Below are 24,572 nucleotides of genomic sequence, written 5' to 3' on the forward strand. Positions count from 1 at the left end.
CCAAGATCTTATAGCGAGAGTGGTTTGGTTCAACACCCCATGGCTTGGTCATATACTGAACAGGACGAGCCCACGAAGGAGGGAATGCTCGTATACGATTCTCTCTCTAACAGAGGCGAGAGTGTTCGAAGCTCATTGCTTCCTGTGTGGCGAATGGTAAGTAAATCGCCAAATTGTGTGGTCCCACTTTTGCTTCGAAGCTAGCTGACAACTCAGGGAACAAGTTGTCCCTCCCCCCGCCGAACATCCTGTTCGTTGATATGATAGGTGCTGTTAGAGATGCGTTATTTGCGTAGCTGAGGGTAGCGTCCTTTTTTCCTCACCCGAGCTGCAGCGAGTTTATTTCAGGTGGGAAAAGCTCCATCATAATTATAAGCCCGCATATCGATTTGATACAGGCATTTTCCAGTAACTAAGTGCGTGTCAAACAGTTAGGTTATGCATGGAAGACAGCCCTACCGGGATAATAACAGAATGATTTATTTTCCCTTAGCAGTTCAAGTTCCTTACCATGTTCCAGAGAGCTTTGAGGTACAAAGGGCCAGAATGCCTATCTGTGGAACACCGAAGACATGCGCTTTAACTGCTGTATTATAGTAGGTATGCAAGCTCTACCCGCCCTGCATTCATCCATAACCTTAGAATTAAACATCCTCACGACGTCGCATGAGAATTCTCCTACTGTGCTCTTTTAGTTTATTTTTCCCACCACTTTCCAAAGTACAGATCTGTACATACATTGGGACTTTCTTCCCTACATGACTCGTGTGTCATGAGCCACAGCGCTATGCTTTATCGCTGTGGATCCCAAGGCTCCAATGCACATTTTGCGTATGTCCACGTATGTATGTTTGTACTGTGGTTACATGTACAGATCTGTACCGTTGAGGCATTTATGCAAGAGGTCACTTTTCTTCTCCTCTCAGCTCGTTACTGCATACAGAGGTAGATAGACAAAATTACAAACAACAGGGTTTGTTCCCTTACATGTTCCCCGTAGTTCGTGATGGATATACTCTCAATTTCCCAAACATGCAAGCGAGGAAATCCGTAGTTGCTAAAAGAATAGTAAGCTTGATGCGACAGTGCTACCCTTGTCCAAGCTTTGAGTTATTCGAGTTTCATTAACCCACCCCCCGCCTTCGCTTGGTCTGTTTGCTAGTGTCCATTATTTTGCCAGGATACCTGCATAACCCATTCGGCGTTGGTTCCCTTTTCAGGATGGAGCCTTGGAATGTCCCCAAGGTCTCGGTCGGGTGTAATCTTATCTAGTTTCCGATCTTAGCCAGTCTGTTTTCTGACATGATGGAGGAAGAATCTCATTTGATCCCCAGAACCTCCTAGCGAAACCCAACTTCTCCCAGGTCAGAAATTTATATGCTGGACTGGCCATAACACATTCATTAAAAGGAGCAGCCCTTAAGGGCTTGCTGCGTCTGGCCTCTTGGGAGGCTATCTTCTCAAGAGCTATTCTATTCATTGTTTTGATTTATATGGAGGATCACTCATCAACGATCTCGATCTCGATATTCGTTTTGGAGGGCTTTTCAATCTCCAACCTTTTATGGATTCAAGAATTCAAAGCCAAAATCTCTGTTCATATTATATTATACTTTGTTTTAATTCATGCATATATTTTCCGCTATCTGTCGTCTGGGATTTGATCCAACAAGGCAGACTACAATATTTCCCGACCTTCTGAAGCATGCTTCTCTTTCCCCTTGAAAAGGAGAAAGAAGATAAAATCACAGATGGGAACAATTAACAACGTCATATTCACAAAATCTAAATTCTGGAAAGTCTACGCTGATGACAGGAGTCACTTTTTGACTACATGGGGATGACCCATTACCACGAGCAGAATCACCATGTTAGCAGCAGGTGAACTGTCTGTTTCGCAGCAGTAGCTGGTATTCGAGTTAGACCCTCCCCCACTCCCCCTTCCTCAAATCTCCGAAAGCAGCAGCTACGAGATAGAAATCACACAATCGTTTGCAAAATCAAATGCCCCTCTTCATTCAGTCGAGGATGATCCAGCGTTTCCTCCTTGTCCAGGCGCCTTCTTGTCTTCTTTATCGCTTTTTCGGCTACGTCTAATTTCGCCGAATGTTGGGGGTGGTCCCACGCCGCCTATCATGTACCAGAGAAGCTTAGTGGGACGCTCGTTGTCGTCAGGATGGCGATTTGGGGCCATGCGGTTCACTACGGAGCTCGCTACGCAGCCGCCGCCACGGAGGTGGAGCACTGGCTCTGGTCTCTTCGCTGGCGCAGAGGCCAATAAGTTGCCTTTGCCGGTTTCCTGCTTCTTAGAGCCTTTTGAGATATTCTCAGAAAAGGGAGACTTAGCATCTTTGTCTAGTAGGACTTTGTTTTTGTCAGCCTCCTTTTCGGCCCGGTGTGGGGTGGTGGCCTTGGTCAAATCGCGATACTGGTTGTTCATGCCATTATTATCTGCCAACTTGGAGTGCTGATCCATTATGTCTAAGTTGTTTTCGGATGTCGAGGATTCTCTCTGAGTTTTCACCATCAACATTTGGGTAATGTATCTTGTTGCTCTGGCTTCAAATAGAAAACTCACCTTTTTCAGGGATTGGGTGCTGTTCAGGATCACTTTTGTGACAATAACCTTTGTCAGTGAAGCGGTAGGTATGAGACTGATGCGCTCTCTTCTCCTAAACAGAGATATGCATGCCTTATGGCGCCGAACAATTTCTTGATGGTAGTCCTCTTTGATATTGACAACTGACCTTTCGATATTCCTTCGCCCCTCCTTTTTGAATCGGTATATCCCTTTGGAGGATTGAAGCTAACCACTATCTTTTCCCAAAATCCAAACGTCTCTTGGTGTTGTATTCAGGGTTGAGCGGAGGGTTTACTAGATATGAAAGATATATGGGTCTCTTTTCCTTGTTATGTGTTCGATGGTTTCACGATCAACTAAGAATTTCACGAAAAATATTTTACTAGAGTCAAGACTTGGTCCACGGGCATCGATCAATTTATAGTTGCCCTGTCCATTCCCTTTCTTTTGCGCGGCGGAAGATTCCTGCATTCTTTGCTACGTTTGATTGCCCGTCCATAACCTCTTCAATGATCCAGGGAGAGAACTCGGAAAAAGGCTGTTGAACGTTCAGTGATGATTTTTAATATGTAAATCACCCTTAAGGTATGTGCCAACGTAGGGGGTGAAGAACATGAGCAAACGCATGGTTTATGTATAACTATTCTTCGAGATTTCCCGTTTGATGGGGAATAGCCGAATCTTTCTCCTGGCGATGTCAACGAAAGGGAACAGCCGCCGGCACCCTAAGCCGATACATTAAGCCGCTCGTAAAAATTACTCTATTGCCTCTACGGAATATGATGCTAGGTAGGAATAGCAGTCGCGGTCTTCCTTAAGTAGTTTTGGCCTATGCTCTTCTATCCGCTTGGCATGAGGAGTATTCCATTTCAAGGATTAGGGCCGCGGTAGATGTCAAGGTATATAAACATTTAATATTTGAGTTTCCATCATTCATTCATTCATTCATTCATTGGCTTATTTATTTACTCCCGCGATAAGAAATTTACAGGAGTAAACACAATAGGGAATAATTTATGACCATTAATATACGCGATTTTTATTGTGCCTAGCTCCGTACCGTATATACCCAGCCCCTTCCAAAGCCTAATAATCATTTAAACACTGATGGTTTTAAACACTCTGTTTCCAAGAAGATTCGTTAGCATCATATAGTGAACAAGTGTGAGTATGCTTGAAAAATAATAAACGGAGTGGACTGGAAAACCTTGAAACACTTACCCAAATCCACCACTTCCAGTGGCCATAATAGTCCCGGGCATTTGCGCCTGCCAATGCAGCTCCTTCACTGACTCCATATAATGTACAAAGAGAAGCTGAGGCGGCACATCAGCAAACCCAGCATCGCGGCTCTCTTCATCGTCGAGCTCCACAGCTAGATCCCACAGTGTCAGCGTATTATCCGCACACGCAACAGCAATAACACTGTCATCTGTCGGATGCCATTCTATGCTTGTGACTGGCTCTTTGTGGAAGTCAAAAGAGGCAACAGGCTTCGGTTTAAGCAGCGAAGCACCGCCGGATGTATTAGGTTTCCAGTGTCGCAGGTCCCACACCCCCCACTGGCCGTCGTCTGCTCCCGTGGCCAGGAGATGGAACGTCTGCCGTGACCAGCTCATCACATTCACGTCCGTATTGGATATCTTGACATCTACTGCTGCTTTTCGCGACTTGGATCGCACGTCCCATACCTTGACGGTTCCGTCGCTGCTTGCGGATGCGAAAACATTGCGTTCGTTTGGAGACCATTGCAGTTCTTCGACAGAGGAAGTATGCCCGACGAATGGACGTGTGTCTGTCACCCAGCCGCCTCCCTCAGTACGAGTAGTGGAGTATATTAACCCGTCGTTATCGCCAGTCAGGAGTTTGCCCAAGGGGTGCAGAGGTGACCAGTCTACGGCATATCCCTCCGATTTGTGCATTCGCAGAGTAGACAGAGGTTTCGAGGCAGAAGGAGGGAGGATTGAGCCAGGGTTATCAAATGTGGAAAGAAAGGGGGTGACGTCGTGGATCACAACCTGAGAATTTTCAAGCATGGATGCAGTGATGGTCTGAGGTAGTTTGGTGTAGTCTCCGGAGGAAGACGGTGTCTGATGAGTGCGGATTCTGTTTGTTGTACAGTTCAGGGGAATAGATTTTGATTCGAGGATGGGCTCTGAAGATTCGTCGTCGGACTCGTCATCGCTCCCCGAGTCGTTATCCCGCTCCATCTTGCTAAGCCCACTCAATTTGAGAACCATCAATTCGTTGTCCTTCAAACGAGATCTATCCGCTTGCGTTCCAGCTACAGCATATACCGTGGCCGGATATGTTTTCCGCTTGTCGCCCAGTCCATCTTTTACTATATCGAATGACAGGCACGGCCACGGTGTGCTGAGTGTGTGGAGCATTTCATAAGTAGAAGGGTCTGGAGATAATGTCTCCCCGGGTGCTAGTTTTGTTCGACCTGGTATAAAAGTCTGCTTATCGACATCCATGGCATCTATTTTAATTTACTCATCAGTATATATTTTGGATCCGTTGGGAATTAATTGCGACGAAACGGATTTGCCCACCGCAATGTCGTTTTTATTCTTTTTCACTTCATGGGCAGCCACATACCCCTTTGCTCCTCTGCCTCCCTTTCTGCATCTGGACGCCCGTCAACCCCAGCCTCGAGGATCTCATCTTCGCTCTCGAACTCATCCTCAAACTCGTCTTCGAATTCCCCCACTTCATCAGGCGGGGCATCAGCAACGGGACGTTCGCCAGCTTTCAAGGGTGCGGACGGATCCTCTATCACATCCACGCCTCGTTTCGACATTGTGAGTACGTTTACGAATTGAAATTAAATATATGTTTGGTAAAATGCCGTTCTTGATGCGAAGTGTTGGCGTGCTAAAGCCATCGCAAGTTCACATGAAAAAAACTCAAATATTTGTCGATTGGATTTTGTGAGGAAACTTTTTTTATGAGGGGGCCGAACGCTAGTCCGTTCTTGGAACAAATTGCCTGATCCCAAACCCCTACAACCGATCTCAAGCCATTGTTGACGACGTTCAGGTTGCGCTGATGGCTTGTTGCAAGGGAGCACGTTGGTAGAAATTTCCAACAGCGACTTCTTCTAGATCTACTTCTCGGCTTTCGGTCGTTTTCATAACTTATCGCGTTTATATTAACCCGCTGTTTCAACGCGCCACGAGCTGGGTCCCAAGCTTCCAATCCGAACAACCGCCTCCAACAGGTTAGGTATATAATAAACATTGTCCAGCAACCGCCGGAACTTTCATTTAAGGGGAAGTCCCAAAAACTTTCACGGCCATTTCATGGAGACCTAAATTGGCGGAATTTTTAAGCCGTGATCCATGACGATATTTGACGTCCTTTGAAGTTTTAGTCCGCTTATTTATTCATTCCATCCCTGCCTCATTCACCATTTACGCTCCTTGAGACTGATTTGGCCGATACTGGTATTTGGCACTAACGTTGGGAAGAGATGGAAAACCCACCAATGGAGACGGATAAATTGCCTGTGCTGCAGCAAACAGTTCCTATCGAAGGGGAACCAAATCAGGTTGAGTCTCAGGATCCTGTTGCCGATCAGATTCCTGCGCAGCCCTCCCCGCAGATTCATGACCAACCTCCTGAACAAACACGCCACACAGAGCAGGACATGCCAGCAGCCGTAGCAGAACAAGTTTCCAGCTCAACCTCGTACAATAACAATGGTTACAGCAATGGCCATCAAGCGGACGGCCACTCCCCACACTCTATCGACTACCCCACTTCCAGCCAATCCTTCGTACCGCAAGATATTGAATCGTCTCCTCGGCATCATTCCCCAACCATGTCCTTTCAGCAACCCTCCCAATTTAGCCAATCCGCCCAGGCAAGTTCGCGACCTAGCTCGCGAATGTCGGGTGGAGGCGACAGATACGGATACACGCAGCCTTACCAGGACCAAAGTCGGGAACAGCGACAGTCCCAGCCGCAGCCGCAGCCGCAACAGCAGCAGCAACAGCAACAGCAACAACAGCCTGCTCCCAGCAAGAATAGCGTCGTAATAAAGGTTGGAATGGTGGGAGATGCCCAGATAGGGAAAACCAGCCTAATGGTTAAATATGTGGAGGGAAGTTGGGACGAAGACTACATCCAAACACTTGGTAAGAAAATAATACAATAATACAATTTTTGGGAGGGTGTATGGTATTTGCTAGTCAACGATGTCGGTTACTGATGTTGTGGTCCGTTGGCACAATAGGGGTCAATTTTATGGAGAAGACCATTTCAATTCGGAATACAGAAATTACGTTTTCTATCTGGGACTTGGGCGGACAGCGTGAATTTGTCAACATGTTGCCTCTGGTGTGCAACGATGCAGTTGCTATATTATTCATGTTCGACCTGACCCGAAAAAGTACCCTGAATTCCATCAAGGAATGGTACCGACAGGGCCGCGGGTTCAATAAGACTGCCATCCCATTCCTTATTGGCACAAAGTATGACCATTTCGTTAACTTCCCGCGAGAGGATCAGGAGGAAATATCAATCCAGGTCAGTGATGGGATTTTCATATTATGTTGGTTATTGTTATCTTCAAGGCTGACAGATAAGGCACACAGGCTAAACGCTTTGCCAAGGCTATGCGAGCCAGTTTGATATTCAGCAGCACGAGCCACAGCATAAATGTCCAGAAGGTAGTGCACTGCACAACCCGCTTCCCCATTTTGTTTGTCGAGTATCTATCATAACTAAAACTTGTGCGCTAGATCTTCAAAATCGTTCTGAGCAAGGCATTCGACCTTAAATGCACTATTCCCGAAATCGAGAATATCGGAGAGCCGTTGTTGCTCTATCAATCTGTCAACTAAGTGGAGGCGCTTGAGCCTGCGGAACGGGTAAGATGACAAAAAAAATTTTGTGTGACGAGAAGAGAATTTTGTACGCTGGATGAAGCCATGGTTTGTTACGATTATTTAAATCTCGGTTTTTAGCCCTCCTACTCGCAAGTGGTGTGATAGGTGGAATGAGGAGCTGGAGGGTTAAGGAGGCAGAGAGGACATTCGATGGCCCTCACGATTTTCTCCTTGCAATGAGTAGATGTTGCCGGAAGCAAATGTTTGCTTTTGTTTTTGTTCTGGTTTGGTTTGGTTTTTTTTTTTTTTTGGTGCCTGCAAGCAAGGGATTCCTTGTTCCGGGCTTCCTTCATATCTGTTTTTCCTTTTGGCATTGGGATGCGTTCGAGGAATTTGATCTGTTTTGATTGTATTCCCCTCTTCCTATTCCTGATTTCTTTCTTTCCTTACTCTCTTCTCACCTTCGCTTTAATTCCTAGCTGTATTCTGCGATTTCTGTTTCTGGCTTCGGCCATATTCGGCGGCCCGTACACGTCGGTCTCCTCTACCTCTAGAGTTTCTTTCCCTTTTGTTATTTTTATCCATATTTATCGTAATTTCCTTTTCCCTTCTCTTTACCTCTCTTTTTCCTTGTGTCAATTTTCTCTCATTTTCTTTCTGTTTTTTTTTTTCTTTCCTTTTTTCGTTTGCTTTCAGCAACCTCCCTCTGCGAAGTCGAGAAGGAAATTATATATCGGCATCAAAGAAACCGAAGAAAAGAAAATGAAACGGCGCTGGCGGAGCAGTATTAGGCATAGCAACACTCATCTTTTCCCAGCGTTGGAACATACCTTCCGTCCCCATTTCGGCTCTCTTGTACACGTACAACCCATTTTTGAGCCCCAATGAAATGAGTAATCACCACCCAGGTTATGTAGTTATTTTTAAATCGGTAGCCCATTCACGATCTACATAGAATCCGTTGAATAGAAATGGGAGGTTAACCCCGAAACGAGGAGCTAATGAAACCGAATGCAACCTACTCCGTAGTCCATGTGCCAGAACCAGCTGTTGACTCCATCCCGCTACTTGAACCACGGATGAAGCGCTTGTTTCGGAATTAAGGCTGCATGCAGGGCTATGGCTGGGACTGACTTGGCGGGCCTATGTAAGCGTCGATTCTCGTGTTGCTGGTGCATATCAACGGGGAGGCTATGGTCTAATGATTTATTTCGAATATTAGTTTACTTTGCTTGCGAATTGTTGCTGCACTGTACATGTGCATGAACATAAGTAAAGGTTGGAATCAGGGGATGGGATTTGTCAACCTTTCTGTTTCCCTGGCTGTAGCTCGCAAGGAGTGGAGTGGAACCATCGAACAATATGCAGGTGAAACCATCTCTCGTTTTCGCCTTGCGTTTCTCTCCGGCTTCCATGGTGCTACTGCGGACACTGTTTCATGGTTAGCGCTCTTTTCGGCCGGGGGCGATTCCATCTAGAACAAGCCAAAAATGGCCCCAGAAATAAGCTTGCCAACTGAGCCGCATGGGCTGAGTGTGCTGCGGATGTCTGACTGTTGCTCCAGAACCCCTGTGGGGCATCGGCGGATTATGTGCTTTATTTGCTGCTCGTCTTCTCCCGACTCCTTAGGATTCTTATTCTTGTTTTTGTCGATGCTTTTCTGTGGCGATCCGTGGATGGCCTCGGGCATGCGCACGGGGTGAGACGATCCATTCCGTCCTCTGTCGCCTCCAGCTTCTCTGCCGTTCCCAAACCCCGTTTCATTCAGGGCCAACAACCCTTTCGTTTCTCTATCGTTAAGCCATCTTTTGTTCCGATGCTCATCGGAGCCGGCAATCTGGCATCTGGTCTCTAAACTTGATAATAGATCCTTTCCTGCCATTTCTCGTTGTTGTGGTGCGTTCCTGCTGCCCTTTCCCATCAGGTGCTGGGGCATCAGTATATCTCAACCACCATGGCGACAATTCAGGAGCGGATTGCGGCCTTGAACCAGGCGCATGTTGGACGAGGACCAGTTCCTTCTCCTCCTCACGAAATTAGGCCAGATTTACCTGGCTCAAGACCTTCGATGTCCGGTAGATACGTCGCGCCAGCAAATGAGTCGCGTGCCCCTCCCGTCCCAGTCAGAGACCAGGAAATACTCCCACCACCATCCATTACAAGGACGGGTCAGAAGTCACCTACCACGACAACTAAGCCAAGGAAACCGCCGCCTCCTCTCCCTACGAGAAAAGTTACGGGGGAACCATCACCTGCGCTACCCCCGCGCAAATCGGCCGATACACACACCCGCAGAAACTCAGGAGATTCTTCGTTGTCCGCCGCCTCTATATCGACAAGGGCAACGACAAGTTCCTCAGGAAATGGCAAGTCGCCTTCTATTAGGTCCACATCAACTGAAAGTTCAACAACTCGCAAGCTTGCCCCAGCATGGGGGGAAACTGCACTTCCCCCATTGCCTCCCAAGAGAAATACGAATACAGATGGGAACCCGACGCTGAAATCTCGATCGTCTTTGGGGGTGCTTGATAGCAGCTGCAAGACATCCTCCTCATCTCTCTCGTCTCTGACACCAAAATTGCCGCTTCGATCGCATTCATCCAATACCAACGATCTACCCGCAATCCCACAGCGGAAATTTGCAATTAAGGATTTGGATGCCCCGCCGCAATTACCCCAGCGCAAACTTCCGCCACCTGCCCCGTCATTCAAAGCTATTGAAAAGATAAGGGAATCCTCCTTCGCTACTCTTAAAAATGCTTCAATACATCATGGGCTAGTTCCGAATGGTGATACACATGGACAAAAAGCCAGTGGCTCACCGCCTCCAATTCCTCTGGGTTCTCGCCCTGATTTGTCGAAAATACAGGCAACTAAACCACGAATGCCTTCTTGCTCCTCACCCCCTAGCACTGGCTCAACAACAGTTTGTATGATATGTCGTGACTTCTCTGGACCAGATTCGCATGCCGCACGATTTCCAAGACAATCTCTTCCTACACAAGATCTCTCCTGGTTGGCCAACCAACTTACCGCTCCCTTCTCATCTCTCACCGACAAAGCTCGTGCAATATTCACTTGGTTACACCATAATATCGATTATAATGTCGACGCATTCTTTAACAATAAGTTGAAATCTTCAACGCCAGAAAGCACATTAACCACTGGGCTAGCTGTTTGCGAAGGGTATGCTGGCCTCTTCGAACGGTTGGCAACGCTTGCTGGATTAGAGGCGCGAGTAATTACAGGTCATGGCAAAGGCTACGGCTACACTCCACTCGCCCCAGGTTCGCCGAAACCTCCATACGATGGAAACCATGCGTGGAACGTCGTGCGGATTGACAATGGACAGTGGAAGCTTATCGACAGCTGTTGGGGTGCCGGGAACGTCAGCGGCAAAGGCCAGCCGTACAACCGGGAATTCACACCAGAATATTTCACCATGTCCAACGATGAATTCGGCAACAAACATTTCCCAGCGAACCCTGGAGATTTCTACCGAGATGATGGCCGTCCAAGTATATCCTGGGAGGAATACATCAGCATCAACCCCTCTTGTCCAAATGGCGTCGAACCTCCTATCTTATACACCGGTATAAAGCAAGAGCATGGAATTGGCGAGAGGTCGCTTCAGCCACGGTCGAGAAAGATCGCCGTCCACCAGCCAGGCCCAATACGTTTCCAATTCGGCCTCATCTGCGAACACTGGACGCTTGCACGCAGCAACATCCGCGCGCCGTGTCTTTTCGTTTTATTCGCTAATGGTGTCGACGGGGGCGGGAAAGAGTACATACCCTTCCACTATGTCCGTGGATCTGACCCAGGTGGTGGTGGTGACCATTGGTACGTCGATGTTCCTGACCCTCGTGTCTTGGGTGCGCCTGGACAGAAACTACACATCTACAGCGTAACGAGCTTTGGGGATCTAAAGGATACGCGAGGCCTTAGTAGAGAGGAGTTTCTTCGTGGTGTAGGTAGGAAGGCAATGGGATTTGGGGGTATTGCGGAGTGGGAGCTTGTATGATCATGCCGGATATTTTTACTATTCTTGTTTCATTTCTTTCATTCAGGAATCTGGTTTTCTCGGTTTTTATTCCATCTCCCTGGCCGCGATGCGACACATTAAATATTTATTTTTCACCAGTTTCTAATATACCTTTCCGCGTTCCCATTCTGTCATTATGCGGCATTTTTCTCTTTCTGTTTTCTTTCGTTTTGCCCTTTCCCTTACCTTCATGAAAGACTGTTGAGGAGAATGAGTAATACAATCTTACGTGGCACTTTTAATTCTAACAGGCCCTAGACCGCTACACTCTTCTCCCAATATCAATACTATCTATCTTAATACACAGAAATTCCCTATGGTTTCTGAGCTTTCGCCCAGTCAAGAACACCAATAGAGATGCTTCTTGCGTGTACGATCAGAGTAACAAAACTGATGACTACTTATACTTTTTCTTTTCTTTCTTTCTTTCTTTTCTTTTTTAGTTGAAACACCCTTACATATTTATCGGCCTGGTTTGGGTTTGTCTGTATTCAAAAGCCTGACTTTGCTTTGACATCCTCTTCTTTATAGACGAAATTTTTGGACATACATCACATCTCTTCTCGTATTCTCGTCACTAGGTTTAATTCTCCCTCGACATGGCGCATGACTTCTTGCTGTTGCTGCTGCTACTCCTACTACTCCACTCGTTAAGTTATGCGTACCCCATAATGGTACAAGCGCATAGTTGGCGAAATATTTAGCACTACCATTCAAGCATTCCAAGCATTTCCGAAACAATAGTCTATGGTTGCAGGAAAGAGGCCCAGGGCCGTTTCCAATGCCACTTTTTCCCACCTGGTAGCAGTGACACAAACGAGAGTCGACGACGACGAGGGGAACGGAGACTCATCCGCCCCTGTCCTGCGGAAGAAGATTCAAATCGAACATTTGAGTCTTGCATCCGTCAGATACGTGTTCGGGCCGCTGGGTAACGCCTCCATCGTGCCAGGCAATCGCCCGATGTGGTTCTAGTGCAGATGCAGCAGATGCAAGGAGATCACGGAATTGGTGCTCGTTGCGGGGGTCTATGCTCGTTTCCGCAAAGCTTTGGAACACATCTCCCCTCCTCCCTCCCCCAGCGCTAAAAGCGAGGTGAGCGTATCCTTTTTTCCGCCGCGGGGATTATGTGGTTCCGCGCAACCTTGGACAGGTCTAGGTCGAAGATCAGTCTTGTTCCTGTGGCGCGATGTGTGAGCAGCTGGGACATGGAAGGGCAGGTTAGCGTCTCATCCGGTCCTTGGACGACTTCTTCGACGTCTAGATGGATATATGACGTTTAAGTTTCCATAACATGATGGGAGGGGCGCATCGATGCTGCAGGATTCGGATACGGGTTTTCGATACCACATTGCGGGAGAGATCCCACAACAGATTTTTCTTTTCTAAGCGGAGCAGGATGAGCCGGAACAACCACACCCTACTCTCCACTCAAAATTCTTGGACGATGAAGATTTTCCGCAGTGGAATAATCCTGCAATTGACCCTCGTGGTCGCAAATGGGAAGGGAACTACCCGATTTCACAGGTGACTTGACATCCCTGGCTCTTTTTCTGGATATGGTTGAAAGTGGTCTCAGCGTCAATGAGGAAAACACATGAAAATCAGCGCCCATGATAGTATATACGTTTCAGCGTCACATACCCCAAGATGCTAACGACGACAGATAGTCCATGAAAGCCTTGTATCGTCATGATAATCCGGTGGGCCATCCGATGCAAGCGGACGCATTTTCTGAAAAGTATCCTCTCACGTTGACCGATTTACTGACAGGACAAATCTTTTTCATCTTCTGACACTTCAGTGATGTTAACGACATGGATGATATGAGGAGGCATATTGTTAGATATGGAGATAGAATAGGAATGGCAGTGGGAAATATAATACAGAGACAGCTAGAGGCGACGAAGTCTATGCCCCACTACATACTCTTCAATATCCTCGATCAGAAAGCTAAGGCCAAAAAAAAAAAAAAAGAGATAGGGCCTAGTCAGCAATGGATATGGAATACGGCAGGGGATAATAAAAACCCTTCAGTACACCTGCATTGTACACAGTAGTCCAAAAGGCATATCGCCCTCAATTACCCCGGGAAAAGAAATTTGGGCTGCGGATGTAAAGTAGAGCCTAGCCAGCGATTAGCTATACAGTTGCGAGGTCATCCTGGAATTGTATGTGTTTTTGTGCCAACCTCTGATTTCCCCTCCCACCTTCTTTCACCGAGACTTCCTCCGAGAACAATTCCTCTAAGCACAGTTCAAACTTGTCGCTTGTGGCACGTTACATAAAGGCATACCCCTCGCCGCCGGGTCTATTTTTACCAAAAGTTTCCCCTTGTGCTACCCTTTAGATAGTTGCGCAGCTCTGGCGCAGCTTGGCTCAGTTGTTCCCCATCGGTTGGAGGCCGAGGAGCTGAGAAGAAAGATTTTCTACCACTGGAGAAGCGAGGGAGAAGGTAGGAGCGAATACCTAGAGTGATTGTAGTAATGACACCGATTAGGGATGCTTGTGAAAACCCCTCGCTTTTAGCCCCTAACTTCTGGGGTGAGCGGGGGAAAATTAAATGGGTTGAAAAAAGGAGATCAGATCCTTCCCCTGAGCGTCCAGGCTGCCGAAATTGAACGGCAGTCCAACTATATGGACCTTCCGAACCCCCGACATGCGGATATTCCGAAAAATACTTCATTTTGCGTATGAGATCAACCCTTAAGGTACCCCAGCAGCAGCCATCTCGGCGAAAGAGCGGAAGAGCGGAATAGCAAGTCCGCCCAGCATTCAAATTTAACCCTTGTTCAAAATTCTTCACATCTGGACAAGGGACAGCAGATGTACTCCGTTAGGTTGGCGCATTGAGCAAAGAGCCAACGATGGCGTAGACTAAGAAGAATGAAAGACATGGAATCGTGTTGGCTTGGGAATGGATTGATCAAAAGGTTAGACTTATTGCTGTATGGTCAGCTTTCTTCGGCATCTTTATCCCTAATAATGGCAAGCTTCTTTATGACTTGGACGGAGTCAACCTAGGGGCAACCCTACTAGGTTGGGCCCGGGGTGTACTCCTTCGTTCAAGCTCACCCAAGCTATGCAGCATCAGTTGTCAGCTAATTCGGCTTCCAGGGTTCAATCAGAGGCTGGGTAAAACTGACATGTGAAAAGTGATTGTATGCACCGTACATAGGACATGCTGCCTACCATGTTTCATTTCCCTTTCCTGATTTGTCGTCCTTTTGCATGTGCACCGCAGGTTTTGAACGGCGCCACGAGGATAAGGGCACGATATCGGGTTAAATTTCCAGCTTTGGAGATCTCGGTGGGATGCTGGCTCGTAGCGTCATTGAAAATAATTATCCCAATCAAAGTGGATGCCTTTGTAGTATTTATCAATTATTTACTTTTCTGGCAGCTCCGTGGGATCTGACATATCTGGAATTTTGAGTCGAGTCACGGATCACGGTTGAAAACAGTGACGGAGGAGGACTTGTGGACGATGATGGAGAAGGGCAGTTTACCCCGTTCTAAGTTATGGCCCCGCAAATTTGACGAAGACATCTTTTTAAAGCATTGTAACATGAAGCAAATACTGCTATGTGGAAGTCACTTCTGCATATTAGAAAGTGCGGGGCTATATTATACCCTTGTGAAATCTCTGGAGTATCCTCGTAGATATCTAAGATATCTTAAAGATTCAAGGTGGATATCCTGGAAGTTTTCAACATTGGTTTCGAACAAGAAAACTAGCAATTCTCACACATCACCCGAATGTATAATTTGCCTCAGGAATTCCTTGGAATGTAGAGGGAAGAGTTAAGTTCGACGTGTTTCATGAGAAGCAAGTCATCGAAATTCACTTCGCTGGTCGAAGGATCCGTTTCTCGAGCCCTTCGGGAGAATCACACTGACGATCACAAACAAAACCTACTTCGCACTAGACGCTTTCTTGGGGTACCAGTACGGCCGGGCGCGCCGTGGCCAAAATGAACAGGATGAGCATACCCCCACTCGCAGTGAAAGTAAACATGGTAAGAGTTGGCTGCATAACAATAACGGCCCCTGTCAACGCCACTTCTGTCATAATAATCATCATTCTTGATTTGTAACTACCCGTTCCCCGCATCGTCAAGTGACTTTTGTACTGGGATAAGCGCTAGAAGCTCGAAGACAAGGTGGGGAAACTGACAAATTTTGTGGACGAGATACCAATGCCGGTTCTGGCGAGCACTGGCGTGGGTGACAGGCCAAAAGATCTGTTGAAGTATGAATATGGACTCAGCGCCTCTAATACTACTGGGGAGGTGAAATAAAAGTCTAGTGTCGGTATGCAGATATCGCCATTGACTTCCGTTATTTCCACGTTTATTCGGCTCTTTCGTCCTCTTTTATTCGCATTGGATTGTTTGTCTTAAAGAATGCGGGATCCCTGTTTTCAATGGTTCTTTCCTTCCCGCCGTGTAACGGAATGATATTCCATCCACTTCTTAAGCTGCCGCAAGACAGGGAATCGGATCCCGACAGGCTCCAAATGTCAACGGGAATTTTTCGAGTCCATGATAGGACAGTGAGTCCACTTCTGGCAAGTGATTCCCTGCGGGAACTGTCAATGCTAGTCATTTTGGCTAATGCGGAGCTTTCGGCGAAACATCCCAAGTGAACCCTGCAAGATGGTCAGCTCGATATTTTGTATATGAAGGACTGGAACGGCTCTGGTAGCTAGCTTTGGCAAAGCGACTTTGTCGCATGACCAGGCTTTCCTTTGACGTCCTCGCGAACCTGGCAATTGCACAGGGTTAGCCAGTTCGCCCAAGGGATTGGGTCAAGCACTGCCTGGATGCAGATTAGTCTTTTGATTTTTTTACCTGAAGGTGGTGACTAGCTCCGTCCTTGGCTCCCTGGCCCAATGCTTGGGCTTTTAGAGGCTTGGCTAGAAAACCCGCGCACTAACATGAACGGTGATTCTGTGGTCTGTATCTCGGAACCAGGCCAACCCATTTTTCCCACAAAGGTCCGGTACTTGCGCTTTGGCCAATATATAATGACTAAATGCGGTCCAACCAGCGTAACAGCACTAAGCAACCTTGTTTCTGCGATATTCTACATGCACATTTGCTTCCTTTGGAGATTTTGACAGCCATGGTAACCCCGAAATATTCTCCCGATGGCCCTCAGAATTCCAAGAACGAAAGTTGAACGAACAGACTTAATCTACAAGAACAACCAAGTTAGCAACCATGAATGCTCGAGTAACTTGTTCAGGATGTTGAAATGTTTCATTCACAAAGCTAAACACGGAATTCCGGGATGGGCTGAAGCTTGTCAAACAAGATACCACACACACCCTCTTAACTTCGAATAAAGAAGTAAACAGATCGCAGTTGTAGCAAGGCCTTCAAGTGGGGTCGGCAATATGGCCTGAAGGCCGAGAGCTGGAGACTGGCTGTCCTTAACTTTGAAGGAGTTCCTCTTTTGGCTTTCTCTGGCACATGTTAGTTAAAAATATGGGGAAAACTGGCGGGCTTACTCTGGATAGAGCTAAGAAATAAAAGAGAAAATTTGATCCGGCGAGGCCACAGGCCCACAGCTAGCTCGAGCTCGCTGAGTTACTGGTCAGAGGCGGTTTGGCAGCTAGCCTGCAAGTGGCTTACGGGATGTCGATCCAAATAGGAGAGGCTGGAGAATCCTGGCTTTGGCTGCTTTGGCATGAAAATAGCACTCTGAAAACGAGGATTCCCTGTTGATGGCAGAGACAATGGCCTTGTACCTCCGTCAGGCGTTGGCGTGTGTGCAGCAGTTGTGCAAGAAGGCCAGGAGGTCCGCGCCCAGTTGGCGGGTGTCACTGTTGGCCCCATCCCCGTAGCTTGTTTTCGGCTCGATCAGGTATATAAACACCTTTAGTCCCCCTTCAGCTGGGCTTCGTTCTACCTTGACCCCTTTTCTTTTCTTTTTTTTACTTTTGTGGTGTTCACACTTGGCTGCAACCAAACATAAGTCACCACCTGCCCTTGGGAGAAGACACCAAGAATACAGACCTGAGCAGTTGTCTCTTTCGGGAGAAAGGGAGCACAGCACACAACATGGGGTCTCTCAATGGGAATATCTACCTGATTGCCGCTGTGGCGGTGATAGGAGGTGGCTTGTTCGGTTTCGACATCTCGTCCATGTCTGCTATTATCGGCACTCAAAACTATCTTTGCTATTTCGATCAAGCTGGGCCAGGTGAAACTGAATGCAAGGGCCCGAGGGCAGATGTTCAAGGCGGTATCACGGCCTCCATGGCTGGCGGTTCATGGCTTGGAGCACTTGTATCCGGCTTCTTGTCTGATATCCTTGGTCGCAAGAAGTCCATTATGGTTGGCGCAGTTATTTGGTCGGTTGTTATCCTACCTACCCCCTTTTCGCGTGTTGGAAAGAGATATATCGCATGGCCATGTTTAGCTGACACTCCTTTCTCACTACTAGGGTCATCGGTTCTATAATCACCTGTGCCTCACAGAATATCGCCATGTTGATTGTTGGCCGTATCATCAACGGTTTTAGTGTCGGTATCTGCTCCGCCCAAGTCCCAGTCTACATTGCAGAACTGGCGCCTCCCTCTAAACGTGGCCGGCTAATTGGTGCGCAACAATGGGCTATTACTTGGGGAATTATGATTATGTTCTAGTAAGTTTCGCGTCACATATGATCCCATTATGTTCTCCTACGTCCCTTGCTCTACCCTACAATACTAATACTAATAAACCGGATTAGTATCTCCTATGGATGCAGCAAAGTTGATGGCCCAGCTGGTTTCCGGATTGCGTGGGGCCTGCAAATGATTCCAGCTATCCTACTCTTCTTTGGCCTTATTCCTCTGCCTGAATCACCGCGCTGGCTTGCTCGCAAAGACCGTTGGGATGATTGCCTTGCGGTGTTGACCCTGGTGCACGGCAAAGGCGATCCACACTCCCCTTTTGTACAACGCGAATTCGAAGAGATCAAGGAGATGTGCGAATTCGAACGACGAAATGCTGATGTCACCTACCTTGAGCTGCTTAAACCCAACATGATCAACCGCACTCATGTTGGTGTTTTCACACAGATTTGGAGTCAGTTGACTGGCATGAATGTTATGATGTATTATATCACGTGAGTGGGCATCCAGCAGCTACATTGTGGTGACTCGTTCTTCACCGTTGGAATGGTTCAGCTAATTACTCTCCATTTTAGATATGTTTTCGGAATGGCTGGTCTCACAGGAGACACCCTGATGGTTTCGAGTAGTATCCAATACGTCATCAACGTCGTGATGACAATTCCCGCTCTCCTGTGGGTTGACCGCTGGGGTCGCCGTCCCACCCTCTTAGTCGGAGCCCTCTTCATGATGATTTGGCTTTTTACCAACGCTGGACTTCTTGCATCTTATGGACATCCTGCGCCAGAAGACAGAGCCATCGAAGCAGAATCCTGGTTAATCAGTGGACCTCCCAGCAAAGCTGTCATCGCGTGCTCCTATCTGTTTGTCGCGTCTTTCGCTCCAACCTGGGGACCTGTTTCCTGGATTTATCCACCAGAGCTGTTCCCTCTACGCGTCCGTGGAAAGGCCGTTGCTCTTACCACCTCCTCCAACTGGGCTTTTAATTTTGCCCTCGGCTATTTCGTTCCCCCCGCGTTTGTCAATATCCAATGGAGGACCTATATTCTCTTCGCCGTTTTCTGTGCAGCTATGTTCGTCCACGTCTTTTTCATGTTTCCCGAGACGGCTGGTAAGACGCTTGAGGAAGTTGAATCGATCTTCACCGACCCCAATGGCATCAAGTACATCGGAACTCCCGCCTGGAAAACACGGGTTGACTTCCACCGTGCAGCACTGCTTGAACAGACCGGTGTCAGAGATGAGGAGAAGCTTGCAACAAACTATCATGAGGAAACAGCCAAATAAACAGCTGTCTAGGGCCCTGGAGATGACTTGAGGAATTGTCAATAAATGGGGTGTAGTTTGAAGCTCTTTGTCGTTCTCTTCCTTTGAGATCTATGTAGTATTCCCCTCTCGCGCGCTATTACAATCTCCGTATCCCCTGGCTCAACTTGTGTGGCATGGAAAACTCTGTAACCGCCAGAGTCCCGAGAAAACCCTTCGAAAGCAAGGGCAGTGATAAGCCTGCGGGAAACAGAAAAATTGTGCAATACAATACCCACTGCACCCATTGTCCACGGGCCTCTAATTTTTTCTAGTTACCTGTTTTCCCTCCGCTTCTATGGCTGCTTTATGGCATTCTTCTGTTTAATATTCAAACCGTACATACAACGGCGCTTAATAGTTTTTACATAGGTGAACATCGAATATAAGGTTGTTAACTAACTGACTAATTACTATTCTGATTCATACATAACTTTGTCAATACTGCCAAGCAACGGCTCTGGCCTTCTGTTCGTGTCGATAGGTCTTAAAAGTGGTTCTTTCCACTCGTCCCGCATGACTGTATGGAGGCAAAGAAGTTGTAACGAACAGAGCTCAATCCACGCCGCAAAGAGTTCTCAACTGGCTGCGGAGAATCTTGATCCTTAAATAACTGTTTGGGTGAGGATATCCGGTGGAAGAAATAGTTCTAGGCCCTGCAGCCCCTATGGCCCGTCTGGCCACACATTCTTTTCTACCGCTTTTCGTTTGTTAAACTCTAGAATCATGGATATTCCTCTCCCCATCCGGGCTAAATATAGTTCGAGTACGGAATATGAACTATCGAATCGTTGGATATACTGTGTGGTCCGGCATGAAATTTTCAACAAAAAAATGTTCATATGAGTGGATTTTGGGAAGGTATTGCCTCTCCGCCATGGCTTTTAGCCAGATCCTAAAAATATTCTGACCTGTTTCCTGTTTGCTGTCTGGTGGTTGTTCACACTTCTATCCCACTTGTCCGGTTGCCTTTGGACGCAATCCCAGGAGGGAAACTAGAAAAAATAAAAATAAAAAGCGGAAAGAAAAATGTGGTGGAATTCACCCCTTAAGCCCCCCCCGGCCCCCTTCTCCACGGGAGCTTTTTAACTATAATAAAGCACAGCCTAAGCTGGCGATGAGGACGTCCTCATACAGTGCCCTGGCTGAGACAGGCTAAAAAAAGGAAAACAAAAAAAGCAAATCTATGAAGATCTCAAAGGCTAGCGGTATTAGACAAAACCGTTGGTTACCATATTGACCCGGACCTTGGTGTTCTTCCTCTGACTCTGAACCTGGGAATATATGTTGGGGGAACCAGAGATCAGAATCCGTAACCAACTCGTCTTCAACAAAGGACCTATTTGTACTATGGTGGTGGCCAGGGCATCTAGCTTGTTGCTCCATTTAGCTCACCGAAACATCTGTAAAAACTTGGCATGTTTATCTCCAAGCGCCACGTAGGGTAGAGAAGCGTTAGCCTGTGGAACGTGAAACAATAAATATGTAGTGTTTTAATCCATCTTCAATCCGTCGAATCCCACCAGTCGCAAATACCTCAGCGAGACACATACAACACCTCTCACAGGCAAAAAGAGTTCTGTAAACCCTTTCGCAAACGCAATGAAATCACTTTTATCGCTCCTCTTGTTCTTCGCGGCCCTCAGCCATGCTATGGCTGTACCTGCCAGGTACGTATTTCAGCACTACAACCACCCCCGAAAATCCGCATTCCCCAACCGCACCCTTCTATGGAACAAAACGATCTATTCACATGTTGCTTACAAGTAGCTCCACACACTCTGAGTGCGACAGACAAGCCGACGCCCGATACGTCTGCACGACGGATTCCGATTGCGTTGTGGTCAACCATGGCAATTGCTGTGGCGCCACCGAAGTTTGCGCGCTTGCCAGCGCCACTTTTACCCGGAGCGAAATATGCCCCGCTGGTAATGGGGAGGTGAGCGTATGTGGTTTCGAAAGCATCGAGGCCTGCGCGTGTCGACAAGGTGTTTGTTATGGGATGCATGGTGGGGAGGTGTCTTCCTCGCCAAAGGAGTGGGCGGTATGAATAAGCGGAGGGCGGGAATGGGAGCGTTGTCAAGCATATGGTGTGGTTGGAGGAAGAGAATGCTTTTTGAAATAAATCCGTGAAAATGCAAAATTTAATGTGGTTTTGTATTTTTAGTTATTTTTGGTTATTTTTTATTTATTTATTTATTTTATTTTTTTTAATCTTGTATGTAACAGGACACGGGAAGGGTCCAGGAGCAAAATATCATTGACAGGCAACTTGTTCAGGAACTTACCTTGTTTGGCATTTGACATTTTTTGAATCCCTTAAAACCCAGATCTATAAACTTCAACCTGGACAAATTTTGGCTGATGCCGTGCTTAGGGAGCTTTTTGTGTTACTCTTCTTTCTTTCTTGGAAGTTGATTGTTCCTCTCAATGCCCCCAAAAAAACTGTGGATATCTGCATGCAAACACCCATCCTATTGCAGACAGAACAGTGTATGTATGACATGTCAAGGAAATCAATGACGAAGTGACCGGGTGCATAATGTTTTTCCGTGGACCGCCGCACTGTTGCCCCAGGAATGTAAAACAAATCTCAGAACCAACAGAAAGGGTTCTAAGGATGATCTTGGGCTTAAGCCCGGCCACCTATCTCTATCACTCCCGGTTCATTCGAGCTACCCAAACTCACAAAATTTCTTTCGCTTCCTACCCTGCCCAGCTCTGTACTCCCACATCAACGCCAGCCCTCCATCCCCTCCTACTCAACCCCGGCTGCGCATGGGTCCAAAAGACGCTGATTGTCAGCAATCTCATAAGCGCAGCCAGCATGTAGAAGACACTGTTCCACTGATACGCTGCAAGGGTATGATAGACGCCCATAGCGATGGTGGCAGTGGAGGTGGCGTTTATAGAGGGCAAGAAAGACAGCAGGAAGCCGAGGGATGTCAGAGCGTTGCGCGGGTGTAGAAGGTTGTAGATGCCTAGGTGGAGGGTGGAGAGGCCGAGTAAGTAGATTGTGAGGGTGGAGAGTTGGACATGCGGGACATGTTCACACCGTTGTGCCTTTTCGAGAGGTGGGAAGGTTTGGGGATTTGGGTTCCATCCAGATTAGCTTTGTATGCCGTCAGGTGTGGTGCATCTACGATGATGGAACATGTAATTCATAAGCGTAGGAATTGAGGAGATGTCGATATAGAGACAGTACCTTTCTGAGGTTGGAGTTGGCCCAGAAGCGATCACCAGCGGTTTTTAATGTTGATTCTTATCGTATCTTGATATAGAGATAAGCCATTGGATATCGTCATGACTAACCTTTTACGGGACTAGTACGTCATTCCTCACGAACTTAATCTTATTAAGCTTCTGGAAAAAGTTAAAATAAAGAGCTAAAAACTTAATTTTGTTTTCTCGAGGCTTTCCAGCAATTGGAATTGAGGTTAGCATTGGAATTATTAAGGGTAAGTAAGTGAGGGATTTAGGATGAATAAAAAGCCCCATAATAGGTCAGAGATGGACTGAAACAAACACGCCGAAAGCTGTTCTGGCAGAACTACGCCTAGATTGTTTTACTCGTTGACTAATGATCTATAAGCACGATGGTGTATATATACCTCTATTCTCAAAATGTAAGCACACACACATATATATAAATAACCCGATCACTCATGCCTTCCAACTCTTCTGCTTCCACAGCCAATCTTCGAAATCGGGCTTGTTCAGATCCCCCGGTATCGCCTCGACAGATTGCTCCCACTTCTTCGTTGACCCAAACAACCCGTGGCCAGCAGGGTTGTCCGCTATTGCTTTTAACCGCATTGTCTCCGGGCTATCTTCGCCCTCCAATAGGACCCTCCCCTCATACGCTCGCTGCGCAAACACTTTTGCTCGCGCCTGGTCACTGTGCGCAATCGAAATCTGCAGCGCATCATTGTACACCCTCGCAATCCTGGAGCCGGCGATGCCTTCGTCAATCAGCATGCGGAATAGGGTATATGCGTCTTGAATGCAATCGTCGGGTTTGGACATCATGCGTCTCCCATCACCTAGCACATGATCAAGCCGGGCCATTTCCTCCAGTCGACGATCTCGCTTCCTGGACTCTTCACGGGGAGCAGCGCAGACCTCACATTGACATCTGAAGCCAAACGCTTCCTCAAAACATGCCTGGCGCTCGTCGTATAATTCCGTCCCGTCGACGTAGGCGATGGTGACCTCCTCGCCTTCTTCGATATCTTTAAATGAATGGATCGTAAGTCTTTCCAGGTTCTGATTCCATGTGTTTTGGGAATTCGGTTTGCATGAGTGATTAATCCGTGCTGCACGGGGGAAAATGGCACCCTCTGAGCCCCTGGCACCGAATGGCATTGCATTCGTTTTGATCGTTCCAATGACAGGGCTGCATTTGCCCTTGTGTGCATTGTGTAGTGAGAAAAACATATGTTGTTGCTTTTTACTCAGGCTTTTGAGCTGCTTGAGGAAGACCATTTCCATAGACTGTAAATCTGTCGCCATGCTGGGGACGGTGAATAGGGGCTCTTCGAGTATTATCCGTGTGCCTTTGGGAATCATTGTCGTTGCAAAGCAGCCCAATCCTTTTCCGGGTAACTCTTTGATGGTATATAATTCATTATTGCTAACAGGCAACTGGTCACCCGTTGCGTGGATCGTTCCAACAGTATTTTCAGTTTTGGATTTCTTTCCCCCATTCACCACCGTCTGTCGCTCTGCATAGGAGAAGCCTTCGTTGAAGCCCATTATCAACTTCCTAAGAATGCCCTCAGGGTAGTGAATCAATGACCGGTTAGGGAGCACGGTTTCGTTTCCGGCTTTTTCTGGTGAATATGTGCGGGAGCTGAAGGTTTAGATGTAGAAAGAGGCGCACAGCTTTATGTACTTTTTTATAAATTGATAGCAGAATTTTTTTTTTTTTTGTTGGCCGGCTCATTAGCGAGATAAGTAAGAACCGTTATAATAAATATCCAATAACACGAGAAAGAGGAAACGGAATTTATATTAAACGGTGTGGCCCGCAGATCCGATGTGGGCATCTTGCTTCTATATTGTTCTTGGCACTGGAAGAAAATCGGGTTTGATGCTCTCAAATGTGAGCCTCCGTAGGAGAGAAACCATTCGATGACGAACATTGTGCTTGTTCTCACATCCAGATAACGCTTTGATCGC

General features: G+C 47.1%; 10 protein-coding genes across 10 annotated transcripts; 4 read left to right on the forward strand and 6 right to left on the reverse strand.

Moving 5' to 3' along the window:
• Positions 1-39: 39 nt before the first annotated feature.
• On the forward strand, positions 40-583 carry HCBG_01542 (uncharacterized protein; the record flags this gene model as incomplete). Its single annotated transcript, XM_045428591.1, has 2 exons — positions 40-156; positions 494-583. The coding sequence occupies 2 exons, from the start codon at positions 40-42 to the stop codon at positions 581-583; spliced, it is 207 nt and encodes a 68-aa protein (XP_045290377.1).
• A 1,431-nt stretch (positions 584-2,014) lies between these two features.
• Positions 2,015-3,052, reverse strand: HCBG_01543 (uncharacterized protein; the record flags this gene model as incomplete). The annotated part of the gene is made up of 3 exons (XM_045428592.1): positions 2,015-2,512; positions 2,579-2,610; positions 2,965-3,052. 3 exons carry the CDS (start codon positions 3,050-3,052, stop codon positions 2,015-2,017), a joined length of 618 nt encoding a protein of 205 aa, XP_045290378.1.
• A 626-nt stretch (positions 3,053-3,678) lies between these two features.
• HCBG_01544 (ribosome assembly protein RRB1) lies at positions 3,679-5,458 on the reverse strand (the record flags this gene model as incomplete). Its single annotated transcript, XM_045428593.1, has 3 exons — positions 3,679-3,703; positions 3,803-5,063; positions 5,183-5,458. The coding sequence occupies 3 exons, from the start codon at positions 5,382-5,384 to the stop codon at positions 3,679-3,681; spliced, it is 1,488 nt and encodes a 495-aa protein (XP_045290379.1).
• A 613-nt stretch (positions 5,459-6,071) lies between these two features.
• Positions 6,072-7,431, forward strand: HCBG_01545 (septum-promoting GTP-binding protein; the record flags this gene model as incomplete). The annotated part of the gene is made up of 3 exons (XM_045428594.1): positions 6,072-6,723; positions 6,822-7,114; positions 7,330-7,431. The coding sequence occupies 3 exons, from the start codon at positions 6,072-6,074 to the stop codon at positions 7,429-7,431; spliced, it is 1,047 nt and encodes a 348-aa protein (XP_045290380.1).
• Positions 7,432-8,533: 1,102 nt separating this feature from the next.
• On the reverse strand, positions 8,534-9,106 carry HCBG_01546 (uncharacterized protein; the record flags this gene model as incomplete). The annotated part of the gene is made up of 3 exons (XM_045428595.1): positions 8,534-8,614; positions 8,724-8,847; positions 8,970-9,106. 3 exons carry the CDS (start codon positions 9,104-9,106, stop codon positions 8,534-8,536), a joined length of 342 nt encoding a protein of 113 aa, XP_045290381.1.
• A 264-nt stretch (positions 9,107-9,370) lies between these two features.
• HCBG_01547 (kyphoscoliosis peptidase) lies at positions 9,371-12,011 on the forward strand (the record flags this gene model as incomplete). Its single annotated transcript, XM_045428596.1, has 1 exon — positions 9,371-12,011. One exon carries the CDS (start codon positions 9,371-9,373, stop codon positions 11,438-11,440), a length of 2,070 nt encoding a protein of 689 aa, XP_045290382.1.
• A 299-nt stretch (positions 12,012-12,310) lies between these two features.
• Positions 12,311-14,147, reverse strand: HCBG_01548 (uncharacterized protein; the record flags this gene model as incomplete). The annotated part of the gene is made up of 5 exons (XM_045428597.1): positions 12,311-12,545; positions 12,886-13,014; positions 13,106-13,195; positions 13,391-13,414; positions 13,783-14,147. 5 exons carry the CDS (start codon positions 14,145-14,147, stop codon positions 12,311-12,313), a joined length of 843 nt encoding a protein of 280 aa, XP_045290383.1.
• Positions 14,148-17,529: 3,382 nt separating this feature from the next.
• HCBG_01549 (sugar transporter) lies at positions 17,530-19,373 on the forward strand (the record flags this gene model as incomplete). The annotated part of the gene is made up of 4 exons (XM_045428598.1): positions 17,530-17,822; positions 17,915-18,115; positions 18,203-18,580; positions 18,662-19,373. 4 exons carry the CDS (start codon positions 17,530-17,532, stop codon positions 19,371-19,373), a joined length of 1,584 nt encoding a protein of 527 aa, XP_045290384.1.
• A 1,229-nt stretch (positions 19,374-20,602) lies between these two features.
• Positions 20,603-21,399, reverse strand: HCBG_01550 (uncharacterized protein; the record flags this gene model as incomplete). The annotated part of the gene is made up of 3 exons (XM_045428599.1): positions 20,603-20,665; positions 20,945-21,054; positions 21,156-21,399. 3 exons carry the CDS (start codon positions 21,397-21,399, stop codon positions 20,603-20,605), a joined length of 417 nt encoding a protein of 138 aa, XP_045290385.1.
• Positions 21,400-23,054: 1,655 nt separating this feature from the next.
• On the reverse strand, positions 23,055-24,146 carry HCBG_01551 (uncharacterized protein; the record flags this gene model as incomplete). Its single annotated transcript, XM_045428600.1, has 1 exon — positions 23,055-24,146. The coding sequence occupies one exon, from the start codon at positions 24,144-24,146 to the stop codon at positions 23,055-23,057; it is 1,092 nt and encodes a 363-aa protein (XP_045290386.1).
• Positions 24,147-24,572: the final 426 nt, after the last annotated feature.

This window comes from Histoplasma capsulatum (assembly GCF_000150115.1).
Source record: "Histoplasma capsulatum G186AR genomic scaffold supercont2.2, whole genome shotgun sequence".
NCBI lineage: Eukaryota > Fungi > Ascomycota > Eurotiomycetes > Onygenales > Ajellomycetaceae > Histoplasma > Histoplasma capsulatum.